Source organism: Mesocricetus auratus, unplaced genomic scaffold (genome assembly GCF_017639785.1).
Source record: "Mesocricetus auratus isolate SY011 unplaced genomic scaffold, BCM_Maur_2.0 Super-Scaffold_100013, whole genome shotgun sequence".
NCBI lineage: Eukaryota > Metazoa > Chordata > Mammalia > Rodentia > Cricetidae > Mesocricetus > Mesocricetus auratus.
Window position 1 is genome coordinate 81,849,756 of NW_024429196.1, and position 16,721 is coordinate 81,866,476.

General features: G+C 45.1%; 1 protein-coding gene across 5 annotated transcripts in view; it reads right to left on the reverse strand.

The window, feature by feature from the left end:
* The window catches only part of Fancc (FA complementation group C), a 133,193-nt gene that overhangs the window by 77,385 nt on the left and 39,087 nt on the right, over window positions 1–16,721 (reverse strand). For all 5 annotated transcript variants that reach the window (XM_040756133.1, XM_021232007.2, XM_040756131.1 and 2 more), the window contains 3 exons: window positions 13,823–14,028; window positions 11,351–11,435; window positions 7,544–7,638 (listed from right to left, as the gene is read on the reverse strand). In XM_040756133.1, coding sequence (XP_040612067.1) covers window positions 7,544–7,638; window positions 11,351–11,435; window positions 13,823–14,028 — 386 coding nt within the window. The remainder of the gene's footprint in view (window positions 1–7,543; window positions 7,639–11,350; window positions 11,436–13,822; window positions 14,029–16,721) is intronic.

Sequence of the window (16,721 nt, forward strand, 5' to 3'; positions counted from 1 at the left end):
TCTAGGTAGCCAACATTCCTTTTAGTTAAAAATCTTCACAAATGCCAAATATGACACCATATTTCTGATAGTTCATACATGCTGTAAGCTTCTTTGATCTGCTTACCGGGAGGACAGGTTTACAGCAGGGATTCATAACCTGTAGCTGTTTTTACTGAGGCCAAGTAGCTCATTAATATTTCTACACTAACCTCTAAAACCAACTTGGAAATGTCTTCAAGTCTTACTAATTTGTTGAAAAGTTTTCAAAAAAAATTTTTTTTTACTTCCAAACCTAGCAAAGTAGGGGGTGGGGGTGTTAAGACCTGAGCAGCAGGTAGTACCAGACAATGATCTCTCAGTCTTACGGCTGAATGGATTTCTGCCTGGAAGGGCTCCAAGAACCAGAGAGCAAGGGAAAGTCACGCAAACAGAGCACAGAATCTCACTAAGTCACACAGATCAAAACTGCAGTTTGCTAAGCCAAACAACTGGAATTTTGAGGACACAAGGAGCTGGGTAGAAGAAAAAGTTAGAGAGTCAATATGGTAGATAGATTTATCTTCAAGTGATAATCTGTGCCTGAGCAGGGTGATCACTCTACAAGGGCAGATAATGATGGCTTGGAAGGGATTGTGTTATGGTACAGAGCTCACACAAGAACTTCACCTTCAGGAAACAAGGAGGCCAGGAGAAAGAAATGCATTCTAGTAGGAGGGGAAAATTATCTTCAGAGAAAAGTCAACACAGGTCTGGAAAGGGTGAACCCAATCTGTAGAGGAAACAGAGGTTCTTGTGCCCACAGATAAGCAACAGGGAAACAGGAATGTTAAAGAAACAGGATTTTCTCTTAAAAGAGAGAGATGTCTGACCTATTTTTCCACCCAGAAGGCTGGGAGTGAAGGTTATCAGTAGCCTGGTAACCTTTGAGCTACCTGTATGACCAAGACCACACAAGACCATCCCTAGACCCTTATCATGATCTTGTTATCCTCAGTCAATATACAGGACCTATCTTTACAGAAGATGGCACATGTAGTCAATCTGTCAAACCCATCTTTAAGGAAGATGTCACATGTACTTTACAAGGAGTTTCTATGCAGTCATGTCTTAAACTTTATTGTGTACAGAGGGCTGAGTTAATTATCACCAGGAAAAGTTGTGCTGTGCTTAAATATGTCTAAAATACACTACCTGGTGTCAGACTCTCAAAGTTTGAACCAATACCAGTTACTGACTTGTGTTAATCTGAACTGTCTTTTTATCTCATGCAGATCGTTACTCTGTTGGCCTTGGTGGTTGCAGAGCACCCCCCCAACACACACACACACACACACACACACACACACACACACACACACCTACCTATAAAACATAAATGCATGCCAAGATAATATCACCAACCCTCTAAAAGAAAACAACATTGTCAGATCCTTCCTGGGTAACAATCACAACAGCTTGTCACTGGTAAACAGTAGCACATTTGTCTAGCCATAAAGTAGGATCCAGAAGCAGAAAGAACAAGCCAGAAATGGCATCAAAGACCTTGAACATGTATTACTTCAGGAGATACTGTATCTAAAACAAAAAATACTCTGAAGCTGATTAAAGTGCTAAAAAAAATGTTAATGGGGTGTTAAGTCAAAGCCGTGACCCTGGCAGTCCTGACAGGCAGGGCCTTGACCACATATTTCAATATGCTGACTAAACACAACATAGTGAGTCACCCAGGAAGACTGATTCTGGGTGGCCACATTGACACCCCAGTCTCTAGCAAATCTGATGTGGGATGCCCTTATGTATGTGTGAATATGTCTTATTACCATTGGTTAATAAAGAAGCTGATCTGGCCAATAGCCTGGCATGACAGAGCCAGGCCGGAAATTCAAACAAAGATACAGGGAGAAAGAAGGTGGGGTTGGAGAGACGGCAGCAGCCGCCAGGGAAACAAGATGTGAGCTTTGTGATAGAAAATAGAATAAAGGAAATGGGTTGGCTTAAGTTATAAGAGCTAGCTAATAATAAGTCTGAGCTGACAGGTCAGACAGTTTGTAATTATTATTAAGCCTAACAGTGGTTATTCGGGAACTGGTGAGCAGGAGAGAAACCTCCAGTTACACAAGTCTATCTTCTAGGTCCTGACCTAGGGTTTATGTTTAAATAGATGCAAAACTAAGCAGTCCTAGTCAAGGTGTGGTCCTGCCCACCACTGCTCACCACAGTCCAGATGCAAGGTGGTCTGACACATAGGCGGAATGTGAACCTCCACTTGCGGCTTACCTTAGGCACTCCCCAGTCATCACAAACATAAGGAAAAAGAAGACCACTAACCAGGATTTGTTCTGAACATGGACGTGGCCAAGCAGCTGTACATGAAGTATAAAAAGCACTCCTGTGCCTTGTTAAGCTGATGTTTTTAAGTGGATTAAACCCTTGCAAACACACTTACAAAAGACAGAAGATTATGAACAGAGAGCTCAACGTCAAATTATCAGGAAAACTCATATCAAATGGTCAAGAGGAGGCCAAATGAGCGTAAGAGTGACTAACATACAGACAGACTGACGGCACTAGGTACCGGGGAACAGACAGAGCTACCACAGTCCCCATAGATTACTGGTGAGACTGCACGCCATTTGGCGGCTACTTGCATATGCCACTGCACAGCGCAGCAATTTTAGTCCTCAAAGTTTATCAAAGGTTAAATAAATGATATGACTACACGGAAATGTCAAAGGATGCTCATAGCAACTTATGTGTAAAAGGCAAAAATCAGAATCAGTAAATTCCAGTAAATATCAACAAGTCAATGGAAGAAGAAAATTGACTCATCAGTTCATTTATAAAACTCCAACAGTGTCAGTATTAAACAGAACTAGATCTGGTAGGAGCAACAGTCAAACAAAGACATTGTACAAAAATCTCTGTTTGGAGGCGCAAGCCAGTAACAGTCACCAACTCACAATGCCTTGCTTTGGGGGGTGGGGAGTGGGGTTGGGAAGCTTCCTCCAGAAAGTTAAATGCAGTCTGGAAGCCACTGAACTTCAAAAGAGATGTAGCACCTGTGCGCCACAAATACCCACACCCTTCAACAATGGCTCCATACTAGGAAACGCTTCCCGCTGTTAATCCTCAAATTCTCCAGGAAAAACAAAAACAAAAACAAAAAAACAGATCCACCACTTTGGCCAAATTAAAGCAAGTTTTTATTAAAATGTTAAATATTGGCCAAGATGGAATTTGGTCAGGCCCATCACCTGGGAACTTTCCAGGTGAGTGGCCCCCAAGGCACGTGTTGTCAGGTTTATATGGACAAAACTCACAGGCCACCAGAACTTTCCCATGAGGCTTTGCTGTTATTTTCCAAGAACTACAATTCCCAGAATCCTAGAATGTTACTTAGTCCTTGGGCATGTGGGGCTTACAGGTTAGCTTAGGGTCTAACACCACCATAGACTAATATTTCAACTTACTTTTTCAGGACATTCATAAGTGTACCAAGGAACTTGACCTGGTCATTTCAGGCCAAATCCAGTAAACCTAATCTTGGCAAAATATATCTGTAATATGTAAACATAAAAACTCCTTTCACTTCAGCTGAGAACACAAAGGGGGCCGGGGGGAGGTTAAGGAGAGGAATGAGGGCAAAAAGGGGTCAATATTCTGTGATCTAAGTTAACTCAAAATTCTATTTAAATGAAAGTCAACACAACCATAAAACAAACCGAAAACACACAACAGGCTATCCCAAGCACATCACTATAACCCGAATATCTAATTCCTACTGGGCAGTGAGTGTGTGATTCGGCCTGTTGGGGCAGCAGCAACATACATGAAGAAAAAAAAAATCCAACACAATTTGGAGCTACAGAAACAGAATTCCATAAAAAAAACCACAATACTGTATCTATCATCTGTTACTAATTTAGTTTAAAATAAAGGACATATAAAAAGTAGTGATGGTGGTGGCATCACTAGCCATCCACGGACCAAACCCTATGTGCCAATCTGCCAGAGCTAGTTCATAGCCCTAAATGGTCAATTTGGGAACACATTCACCATAGTCTGGTGTCATTGTATCAGCAGGTTCACAGGCCATGGCACCTGCTGGAGGAAACAGAAAGGACCAAAAGCAGTCAGCCAGATCAGGTTCTCCAACTTGTACCTGCCATTCCAGAGGAAACAGATATAGGAAAAAAACAGGAAGCCATCAACTCTCTGCACAGTTGCCATGATTATGACTTTGAAAGCATGAGCAGCAGTGTCCAAGGCATGAACTCTGGGACACAAGAACAGCCTGGCTCCATAGGTACTCATGCTTACCACAGAAGAGACTCTGAGAAGCAGAGCCATTCTTGAAGAAAAAATATGTTAGGATTTAAACTAAGATCGCAGGGAGAATAGTGCTTTCTGCAGCAATAGTTGGAAGAAAACCCAGTATATTCTTTAACCATTAAAAGTATTTTTCGAAGCTACTCAGCATGAAGTGGTATCAGCAGTGGGAGGTTCAGTAGGAGCAGTGCTGGGGGAATTTATAACCAAGGGAGTTAAAATCTCCTGAATAGGTAACACTCAGCAAACACCTAACAGTGAAAGGCAACACTGTAGAGCAGCAGTTCCCAACCTCAACACTGCAGAGCAGAGGTTCCCAACCTCAATAACACTGTAGAGCAGTGATTCTCAGCCTCAACACTGCAGAGCAGAGGTTCCCAACCTCAACACTGCAGAGCAGAGGTTCCCAACCTCAATAACACTGTAGAGCAGTGATTCTCAGCCTCAACACTGCAGAGCAGAGGTTCCCAACCTCAACACTGCAGAGCAGAGGTTCCCAACCTCAATAACACTGTAGAGCAGTGATTCTCAGCCTCAACACTGCAGAGCAGAGGTTCCCAACCTCAATAACACTGTAGAGCAGTGGTTCTCAACCTCAACACTGTAGAGCAGAGGTTCCCAACCTCAATAACACTGCAGAGCAGAGGTTCCCAACCTCAACACTGTAGAGCAGAGGTTCCCAACCTCAACACTGCAGAGCAGAGGTTCCCAACCTCAACACTGTAGAGCAGTGGTTCCCAACCTCAATAACACTGTAGAGCAGAGGTTCCCAACCTCAATAACACTGTAGAGCAGAGGTTCCCAACCTCAACACTGCAGAGCAGAGGTTCCCAACCTCAACACTGTAGAGCAGAGGTTCCCAACCTCAATAACACTGTAGAGCAGAGGTTCCCAACCTCAACACTGTAGAGCAGAGGTTCTCAACCTCAACACTGCAGAGCAGAGGTTCCCAACCTCAACACTGTAGAGCAGTGATTCTCAGCCTCAACACTGTAGAGCAGTGGTTCCCAACCTCAACACTGTAGAGCAGTGGTTCTCAACCTCAACACTGTAGAGCAGAGGTTCCCAACCTCAACACTGCAGAGCAGAGGTTCCCAACCTCAATAACACTGTAGAGCAGTGATTCTCAGCCTCAACACTGCAGAGCAGAGGTTCCCAACCTCAATAACACTGTAGAGCAGTGGTTCTCAACCTCAACACTGTAGAGCAGAGGTTCCCAACCTCAATAACACTGCAGAGCAGAGGTTCCCAACCTCAACACTGTAGAGCAGAGGTTCCCAACCTCAACACTGCAGAGCAGAGGTTCCCAACCTCAACACTGTAGAGCAGAGGTTCCCAACCTCAACACTGTAGAGCAGCGGTTCCCAACCTCAACACTGTAGAGCAGAGGTTCTCAACCTCAACACTGCAGAGCAGAGGTTCCCAACCTCAACACTGTAGAGCAGTGGTTCCCAACCTCAACACTGTAGAGCAGCGGTTCCCAACCTCAACACTGTAGAGCAGAGGTTCCCAACCTCAACACTGCAGAGCAGAGGTTCCCAACCTCAACACTGCAGAGCAGAGGTTCCCAACCTCAACACTGTAGAGCAGTGGTTCTCAACCCCAACACCGTAGAGCAGCGGTTCCCAACCTCAACACCGTAGAGCAGCGGTTCCCAACCTCAACACCGTAGAGCAGAGGTTCCCAACCTCAACACTGTACAGCAGTGGTTCTCAACCTCAACAACACTGTAGAGCAGTGGTTCTCAACCTCAACACCGTAGAGCAGAGGTTCCCAACCTCAACACTGTACAGCAGAGGTTCCCAACCTCAACACTGTACAGCAGAGGTTCCCAACCTCAACACTGTAGAGCAGAGGTTCCCAACCTCAATAACACTGTAGAGCAGAGGTTCCCAACCTCAATAACACTGTAGGGCAGTGGTTCTCAACCTCAACACTGTAGAGCAGAGGTTCCCAACCTCAACACTGTAGAGCAGAGGTTCCCAACCTCAACACTGTAGAGCAGAGGTTCTCAACCTCAACACTGCAGAGCAGAGGTTCCCAACCTCAACACTGTAGAGCAGTGGTTCCCAACCTCAACACTGTAGAGCAGCGGTTCCCAACCTCAACACTGTAGAGCAGAGGTTCCCAACCTCAACACTGCAGAGCAGAGGTTCCCAACCTCAACACTGTAGAGCAGTGGTTCCCAACCTCAACACTGTAGAGCAGCGGTTCCCAACCTCAACACTGTAGAGCAGAGGTTCCCAACCTCAACACCGTAGAGCAGTGGTTCTCAACCCCAACACCGTAGAGCAGCGGTTCCCAACCTCAACACCGTAGAGCAGAGGTTCCCAACCTCAACACTGCAGAGCAGAGGTTCCCAACCTCAGCACTGTACAGCAGTGGTTCTCAACCTCAACACTGTAGAGCAGTGGTTCCCAACCTCAATAACACTGTAGAGCAGTGGTTCTCAACCTCAACACTGTAGAGCAGAGGTTCCCAACCTCAACACTGTACAGCAGAGGTTCCCAACCTCAACACTGTAGAGCAGAGGTTCCCAACCTCAACACTGCAGAGCAGAGGTTCCCAACCTCAACACTGTAGAGCAGTGGTTCCCAACCTCAACACTGCAGAGCAGAGGTTCCCAACCTCAACACTGTAGAGCAGCGGTTCCCAACCTCAATAACACTGTAGAGCAGTGGTTCTCAGCCTCAACACTGCAGAGCAGAGGTTCCCAACCTCAATAACACTGTAGAGCAGTGGTTCTCAACCTCAACACTGCAGAGCAGCGGTTCTCAACCTCAACACTGTAGAGCAGAGGTTCCCAACCTCAATAACATGAGCAGCAGTTGCCAACCTCAACACTGTAGAACAACAGTTCTCAACCTCAACACTGCAGAGCAGTGGTTCCCAACCTCAACACCATAGGGCAAATGGTTCCCAACACTGTAGAGCAGCGATTCCCAACCTCAACACTGTAGAGCCGTGGTTCTTAACCTTCCTAATGCAGCAGCCCCTTAATACAGTCCCTCATGTTGTGGTGACACCCAACCACAAAATTATTTTGTTGATATTTCGCAACTAATTTTGATACTGTTATGAACCATAATGTAAGTATCTGATATGAGACTCCCAAAGGGGTAGCAAACCACAGGTTGAGAACTGCTGCCTTAAAACATCACAAATTTGAGCCAATAAAGGGCAAATAATCAACTTAAGTCAAAGCAAGGCAGAAGAAGCTTTACTCTCTTACCCGGATCCAGGAGTTAAGTTGTGATTCTCCGGGGGTCTGTGGTTCTTTGTTCATCAGACAACATAAGCACCATATTATAAATTTTTGGCTTTCATCTGCAGAAAATAAAACTAAAATGAGTAGATTTTATCAAATAGGAAAAACCCGTAAGAAAACCTCAAAGCATCAAGCTCGGCATTGGCTTTTCTTCTTGTGGGTTCAGCTCACTGTCCAGCTCTTGTGTGGTCAACTCTTTCTGAAACAGCAGCAGTTTTTAAAGCCAAGTAAGAACGATGGAAAGAGCTGAAAGTGCTGGGCTTTGCAAGATGTTTCTAATTTCACATTTCAAACATCAGTAATTTCAATCTTTTTAAAGCACAGTAACTACTATCTGTTTCTGTTTCTGGTGGCCAAATCTGTTCCAGGTAGAAACTTACAGCACAAGTAGTAAACAAAAATTAAAGCTGTAAACTGAAGCTGTTAGGATACAAGCTACACAGCAAGGCAGATCCTGTGATGGGAAGAGGGCAGGTAGACATACCCAGCCCCTGCAGCATCCTCAAAGACACCCAGAGTTCACGTTCTAGCCTCCTGCAGCTAACAGTGCTTCCAATGGCTTTGCTATCAAAGGCACAAAGACAGGACAAACTACAGGAAATCTCCTCTACATTCACTGAGAGCACCCATCCCTTCCTAATTTCTAGGCCTATTTTTCCTCCAGTGACAATCATTAAGCTTATGCTTTCACAGTAACTAATAACTGAAAAAACACAACAGGGTCATTCTGAGCAACATTCATTTTTCCCTATGAGCTTAAATAAAGCAGGAGGTACAGTTTTACCTGACACACGTTAACTTCCAGACTGGTAACTTTCAACTAATTCTTCAGGATGAACTGATACCCCTGAGAGAAATGTGACTGCTGTGTTTGACCTGGTGTAAATACTAATTCACGAGCAACAGAAATCCCAACAACATGCTTTACTATGGAGTAAAGGAGGATGTGACGTACAAGGAAGCAATTTCAAAAAGGAAGGGAGGAAAATGTTGCTTATGGAGCTTAAACTCCAAGGAATCAAAAGAGGGGTGCTCCCGCTCCCAGGGTGCAGAGTAATTCTATACCCAAGTTCAAGTGTGTATTTTTCTCTCATAAGTAGGGAAGAAAGATCTAGGGACATCCTCCCAGTCTCTGCTCAGAAGTGATGCACTGAGCCACACCACTGGCTAGTGAGCACACAAGCTCACTTTGCTTAGATGGCTCACAGACATAAATAACCCTCTGCTGGTTACATGAGGGCCACCAGCACTCCATACAGGGAATGGCATCCGGGAGCTTCTTCCCCAGAGGGCAAAGGCTGGAACTGGGCATTCCATACCACTGCTCTTTACTGGTAACAGGAAACTGCCTAGGATCCACCAGGACTCAACAGCAGATCTTGGCACAAATTTGAATTCTGAAAATGAGTGGAAGGAAAATGAAATGTGCCAACATGCATCTGCTGCCTAATAGTTAGCTCACTTTCTGGTATCTTGAAATTCCAAATGAAGGCTGCACTCTGTACACTTTAATCCTCAGTTTAGAGGCATGAAACAGCAGTTTTCTGAGATGATGGAGATTATTTTAAGTGGCTAGGCTGTGGTTACTGTCACAGGAACAGACGTTCACAGTGAGGATGGAGGGGCCTGAATCTGCCTCACGTTACAGGAGAGGCAGTATGTGCACAGAGAAGTGACACTGAGGAAGGCGCTTTCACCCTTCATCTCCAGGCCCTTCCTCCTCCCTCTCGTCCTGACTTCTCGCCACGACCGAGTGACTCTTCCCATTAAGCAGATAGGTACTTTGCCTATAGCTGTGGGTTCTGCTTTTTTTGCTGCTGGGTTATTTGGGGTCTGTTTTTCTTTGGTTATCTTGATAGTGGTGGTGTGTGCAACAAGGTCTTAACATGCAACCCAGGCTGCCCACCTCAGCACCCCAAGTATACTTTCACTGTTTCTCATATGAAATTTTGATAATGTAAGACAGAAAGCAACCCTCTCCAGAAAGTGTTCAACTAGCTGAACGACAGTGAAGTAAGAAACCTGAGATCTTATGGGTAGTTCGAAAGGTGACACGGGTGCTGAAACAGCAAGAGCAGAGATGATATAAGTGACTTTCAGCTGCAGTCCACTCAACAGCTTCTTCTCCTTTCTCTCTTGGTCACAGCACACTAGGAGCTAGGAAACCAGTTTGAGCTGCAAATATTTAAAATAGCACGGTGACTCTGAACTGCCTCCATAAATAAAAGCCTTTCGTGGGATGTACTTAACTGTGCACATGTGTGCATCGGTCTATGCAAATTGTGCATGTCTGTGTATTATACTTAAATACACACAGGTATGTTCACAAGTGTAGTTCAAGTCAAAGATACTCAGAAACCAGCCTGGCTACACAGCATATAAACTCAGAAGTGCGCACGTGGCTTTGGAGGGTAAATACAGCACTGGCTCACTAGCTTTCTGTTTTATATTTTTAGTTGTGAGCCTAGCCCCTAATGGCTGAGCCATCTCTCTCGAGCCCTGGGCTTTCCATTTTAAATCAACAACTTGACTGGTGGGAAGAGGAAGACAAAGAAAAGGAAGGAGCAGGGACACAAAGGTGGGAATGGAATGAGTAGACTAAATGTGCTCAAGGACCCCATGAAGTGCTCCCTTTCCCACCTAGTTCACAGCTCTCACAGTGACACATTGTAGGTTAGGAGAGGCAAAAAAGTGCAATTCTTTCAAACACTAAAGGAAAATGGAATCTTTGTTTTGGTTCTCATGTCATGTTACTGTGTAATTAGTCTTTGCCTTTAAAAAAATGCGAAAAGAACATTGTATCTGCTACTAATGTTGTCAATCCAAGGCAAAAGACCTTCAGTGGGGTCCTGCACAGGCTCTTCAGCAGCCTCTACCAGGCTTGAGGATGACAAAGAGAAGTAACACTGCTCCCAGGCCTCCAGCAGTGGAAGAAGTACTATTAAAAGGCAGATGCTAGAAGCCAGGGGATAGGAAGACAGACCCCAACCCAGCCTCGGCAAGGCCATTTCCAGGAGGTCTGACAGGCACAGGGAATGGGATGCAGAGCACAGACCCACACTGCCGCTCAGACGGCTGGCAACAGCACCACTGCCATAGAATGCTATCTATACTTGGGGAAGATGAAACTGAAAGCAAGGTTGGGTGGGTGGAAGTCAAGGAATACTGCCCCCTAAAGTATCTGCAAATTCCCTCAACCTTGGATAAAACCACACCACTCTTTAACAATGGCAAAGCCGTATCAGGGCTCCAACACTCAACAATGGCCTCACAAGTGAGCAACAATGCGTAAGTTAACATGGATCTGTGGCCAGGCAGTGGTGGTGCATGCCTTTAATCCCAGCACTCAGGAGGCAGAGGCAGGCGGATCTCTGTGAGTTTGAGGCCGGGCTGGACCAACAGCCTCCAAAACAATACAGAGAGACCCTGTCTCGTAAAAAAAAAAAAAACCATGGGTCTGTGAAACAATTAACTAGCCATCATCAGCATCAAGTTTAAAAGTAGAGCATTTAAAATGAGGCGATGACAGAAACTGGTGTTTAATCATAAAGTGCTTCCTTTCTCTACTGTAAGAAGCCTTGCTTTCCTACAAGTTCACATGCACGAGCCTGTGTGTGCATGTGTGTCTGCTTGCCTGTAACACACAGATGCACAGGAAGAAGCACACACGTAGTGAGCTGCCCCATGGAAACATGAAAAAAGGTTACAGTGATTTGCTAGAAGTACAGAGAGTAAAACTGTCATTAGGTGTTTATGTGTTGAGACTCTTACCATATGCTGAGATGAGAGGATTCCAACAAGCTTTTGCCAACAGTTGACCAATCGTGGGGAACCTTTCCAGGATTGCGTTAGAATCCTGTAAAAACAACAACCACATGTTTTGATAGTTGAAACACGCTACGAAACCCACACAATTCCTCGGGGAGCCTGAGTGCTCCTGTGCATCCTATTTTAGAAAGTGCACAGGGAGAGAGCAGAGAGAAGCCCTCTGTAAGAAATCAAAGTTTAACTTGTACTTCATCCCCAAAAGCTCAGCATGGCACAATTAGGTCATTTCAATTTTGTCAGAAAATTTATTGTATTTTACCCAAACTTTCTCTTTGTTGTTGTTTGAGATGGAGTCTCCTACATAGCCCTGGCTGTCCTGGAACTCACATGCTGGCCTAAACCTCACAGAGATCTGCCTGCCTCTGCCTCCCAAGTGTTGGACTATTTCACTTAAACACAACACACTGCAGAACACTGGTGATTAATATCCATGTAACCTTACCTCTTCAAACTGTAAATTTAATTTAGTATAAGAAAGACCCCTCACTCAGCTTTTCAAAGGTTTAACAGGACAAGAACTCTACAACCTGGAAAGGAAGGGAAGTGCCTGAGGCACTAAGTCTCGTGTCTCCATGTGTTACAGCCATGACTGTTACATGCTAAATGACATCATACTACAACCTGAGACGATAAAGCCACCCTCCAGACAGAAAGCAGCTTAGAAATAAGAGCGCAGTTTTGGAGCCCAACTAGGTCGTTTCCCACTCTTCTACCACCCGTAATATTCAGAAGAAGACCATGCAAGCCCATGTGCAGGGAAGCCAAAACACCCTATGAAGGGGACTCTGTCGGTATCCAGGCAGGGAGTGATTTTGTCAGCCTGGATCAGATTTGGGGAGTCTGATGCCGGGCTATTCACGTCAGCATATTTAAAATAGTATCATTTGGGGAAAAGTTTCCAGGAACTAACCGTTCCCATTCCAGGTGCACAATAAAGCTTCAGGTGTGACCACTTAGAAACCCCTTTGGAAACTCCGTGTAACCACGAGGGTGGGTTCTGTAGCTAAGGGGTCTGGAGTCTAGTGGTCTCTGATGGAGACAGCATGGAGGTCAGCAGGCCATGAAGCACATGTGACGTCAACCCTGAGGATGGGCTCTGTCAACTGAGACCCAGGGAGGGAGAGTCTGGCATAAGCATGGTGGGGGATTTGGGTGAGCTCTGTCTCTACAGTAAGAGGTGGGTGAGGTCTACCATCGCAGATAGCAAAAAGCTCACCAGATCATTAACAATATCCACTTCTCGATCTCTACGCTGGAAAACAGGCATGCTGTACTGGTTTCCCTAGTGAGCTATGGGCACAAGGACCTTTGTGTCCCTTACAAACCCATGATGTCACAGAAAGTTCCTAACCATAGTCCCAGGACTGGGCTGGGCCTAGACTTTGTGAGACCACATTAAGGTCACGTTACAGAAGTCTTACTAAAACAAAAAAAGAGTTTCAAAATTAGTACCACTTGTTCCACATGGCCTTTCCTTATCATTTCTAGGGACACATGAACCCATTATCTACAGAATAACATACAGAACTCATCTACAGAATAATCTATAGAAATTTGTTCTTCTAATTTCTCATTTGCTTCCGGGATGAATAAAGTATTACATGAAAGTACATGTTAACAATTGCTTTCATTTTCAAATTTAAAAATAAAATATAAAAAAACATGAAACACTAATATGTTTATAACATGAAAACATGGCTCTCAGCACTCAGGAGGCAGAGGCAGGTGGATCTCTATGAGTTTGAAGCCAGCCTGGTCTACATAGAGAGTACCAGGACAGTCAGGGTTACACGGAGAAATTCTGTCTCAAAAAAGAAACAAACAAAAATATCTAATACAGTAAACATAAGCAATTTATGTCAATAGGGAGATAAATTGGAATAAAAATAACAAACTGCATAAGATACTAAAAAATTATTTGAAAGGATCTCTTAAGATATTTGTTAGAAGAGATCTTACTATCTTAATAGTGAGGAATCAACACTAGACAGGATCTTAGTACCTCTTAGCAGTCCCTCCTTGAAAGCAGAGCTGAGGGAATGGCATAAAGCCCAATAACCCCTGGAAAGTCTGAAGAGCACAAGGACAAACCACATTTACTACCTACAGGAAGAATCCAAGCCCCGTAATTTAAAAACAACTTGCTTGGGTTTAGGATACATTTTTATGATAGGCTTGCCTAACATGTGGAAGGCCCTAGGCTCAATTCCAAACACTGCAAGAATGAATGGATTAATTATTAGTTCATTCATATAAAGAGCTTTCTTGGCCAGGTGGTCTCAGAAGGTATGAAAACAGCTCTTGTCTGCAGCACCTACCGATAATCTGTCTAAGTTCAGTTAAGTCAATCACACGAGTCCCTAACTCTAAGAAGCATTCTTGCTTGGGGAGTCCCTAATGTCACAGGGTACTTACCATCTCTTTCAAGAACTCATACATCTGCTTCAGGAACTCCTGGAACCTGGACAGGTGAAGACAGGTGTCCTGCTGGGTTTCCTTAGTGGAGGACTGTTCCCAGACAGAAAGCTTCTGCAGCCAAAATTGATAGTCTGAAGCAAGGTCTGCTGAGTCCCGAGCCATCTCTAGGCAGAGAATGGTGACATCCCTTCGCGACGGGCGGCCTGCCAAGCAGCACAGGAAATGGTGAGCATGCTTTAGGCCTTCAGAGAGGGAACAGATGGGACATTTGGGACAGGCTCCTCTATCAGCAGAGTCACAAGCCACCGAGGGGGAGGGCAGACTAGGAGATGAGCACAGCCTGCTCAGGATGCTGGAGTCCTCTCTGAGTCACTGGAAATGTGTCATCCAGCTGTAGCTCAGATCTTAACATCTGGACTTTTATCATGAATAGTGTCATTACTAAAGTCATTCCACTTCGACAGTAACACACTCATTGTGGACAAAAAGTACAGCTGATAACGCTTTACATCTCCTTAAGGTTGAGTTGTTTTTAAACATCTTGAATGTGAAGTTCCTTTGTGTATTCTTTTATCTTATTATTATTTTTTTAATCATAAACTGTTTGGCCAGTGGCTTAGCCTTCTTATTGGCCTTCCCTCCCCCCCCTCTCTCTCTACTATATTTTTAAAATTTAAATTAAAAACAATCATGCCAGGCGTTGGTGGCACGCGCCTTTAATCCCAGCACTCGGGAGGCAGAGGCAGGCAGATCTGTGTGAGTTCGAGGCCAGTTTGGTCTACAGAGCAAGTTCCATCACAGCCTCCAAAGCAATACAGAGAAACCCTGTCTTGAAACCCCCTCCCAAAAAATTAGAAACAATCTTGTTTTACATGTCAATCCCAGTTCCCTCTCCCTCCCCTCCCTGCCACTGACCCCCATCCCATCCTTCTTCTGCTCCATAGAAAGGGTAAGGCCTTCCATGGGGGAATCTTCAAAGTCTGTCACATCATTTGGAGCAGGGCCTAGGCCCTTGCTGTGTGTCTAGGCTGAGAGAGTATCCTTATATGTGGAACGGGCTCCCAAAGTCCATTTGTATACTAGAGATAAATACTGATCCACTACCAGAGGCCCCACAAACTGTCCAGGCCTAACTGACACCCATATTCAGGGGGTCTGGATCAGTCCTATGCTGGTTTCCCAGCTATCAGTCTGGTGTCCCTGAGCTCCCCCTTGTTCATGTCACCTGTTCCAGTGGTTTTCTCTAGCCTGGTCTTGACCCCTTTGCTCACCACTCCTCCCTCTCTGCAACTGGATTCCAGGAGTTTGGCTCAGTGTTTAGCTGTAGGTATCTGCTTCTGCTTCCATCAGCTATTGGATGAAGGCTCTAGGATGGCGTTTGGGCATTTAAGGTAGCCTCTCCACTACTGCTTAGGTTCTTAGTTGGGGGTCATTCTTGTAGATCTCTGGAAATGCCCTTTGTGTATTCTAAAGATGAGAAATCAGAAGCATCCGTCGGTGTGTTAACCAACAGTCTTTGCCTGAGAAATGCTTCTGATACCCTGATGCTTTATATGCACGCCTGGCTCCTCACTGAGGTATGAAAGAACTTGAAGCATTACTAGCTAATGAATTTTCTTCCCGGTTCCTCTTCACCTCTCAAGAAAACAAAGGTAATGTATTCCTCATGTATCACTGTAAGCAACCTGCTTAATTAAATGCTGCTCTAGGGAGCCAGGAGCCAGGAGCTGCTCAGTGGGCAGTGTGAGCTGTGCAGCCTGAGGACAAGGCTCCTGGCACATGTCTGTAGCTCCAGACAGATCCTCAGTGCTCATTGCTAACCAAACTACCCAGTGGGTGGGCACCAGGTTCAGTGAGAGGCCCTGTCTCAAAAGGCCAATGCACCCTTGGTGCACACACAACATGAACACAAATAAGTTAATAAAAGGCAAAACTAAAATTTTAGAACCACTGCTTTACATGTAAAATCCATCCACAAGAAGCCATATTTTCAAAAACCATAACACATATTTACTAGGTGGTGAACTCATTAAAGGACAAAAACTAAATCTCCTAAGCCTGACTTCCTGGCTCTGAAGTAAATGTAAGAAAACACAATGGGAGTAAATGGGCATCCTGTGCTTTGGGAGTAGAGGGATAGGGGTAGGCCAGTGGACACCAGAGGCCCCTCCAATCCAGTGCCTAATGTCCCTGTGGAGAAGAGCAGTTCCTCTCAGACCCCTGTGCTTCCCTGGAACATGGCAGCATAAAGAGGTCTTACCTCAAGGTAAAGTCCTCTCAAAAAAAAGTAAAGGCTGAGTTCAAATCTCAGCATCAGTGAGCAATTTAAAACGCTTCTACTAGGTGCCAACCCTCAAAGGAAAATGACCCTGCTTCCTAAGCAGGACAACGAAAGACACTGGAGGTGACAGTTGGATCACAGAGACGTGGACAGGGAGATGGCAGTTTCCAAGCGGCGATTTACAGTTTGGAGGACTCCCACCAAAGTGGAACCCAACAGAAGGCTTACTAACTGCACACTAGCCAAATGACACTAAGAAGCTAGAGATCTGCACTACTGACCTGGTGTAAGCCCCTCAAGGTGGGAGTGGCCATGTCAAGCCCCCAGGCTACTCTAATGGCTGTTTCCAGCCCCTCAAAATGCAGGCAGCCAAGCTCTGCCCTACAGAGGGGAAACAAAAGCCCACGGTCAGGCCACACAATCGCACAAGTCCCAGGCCACCCTGGAAAGCTCCCTCTCACCCCAAGGAGCCACATACAAAGCCTGTCTCCTGCTCAGTTCTCTGCTGTTTCTCACTGGAGCGGAGGCAGCCTCCCACTTCTGTCTTCCCCCCAAAATTCCGTGTGAGGTTTGTTGTACAGTGTGACTTTGTGATTTTTTTTTTTTGGTTCCTAA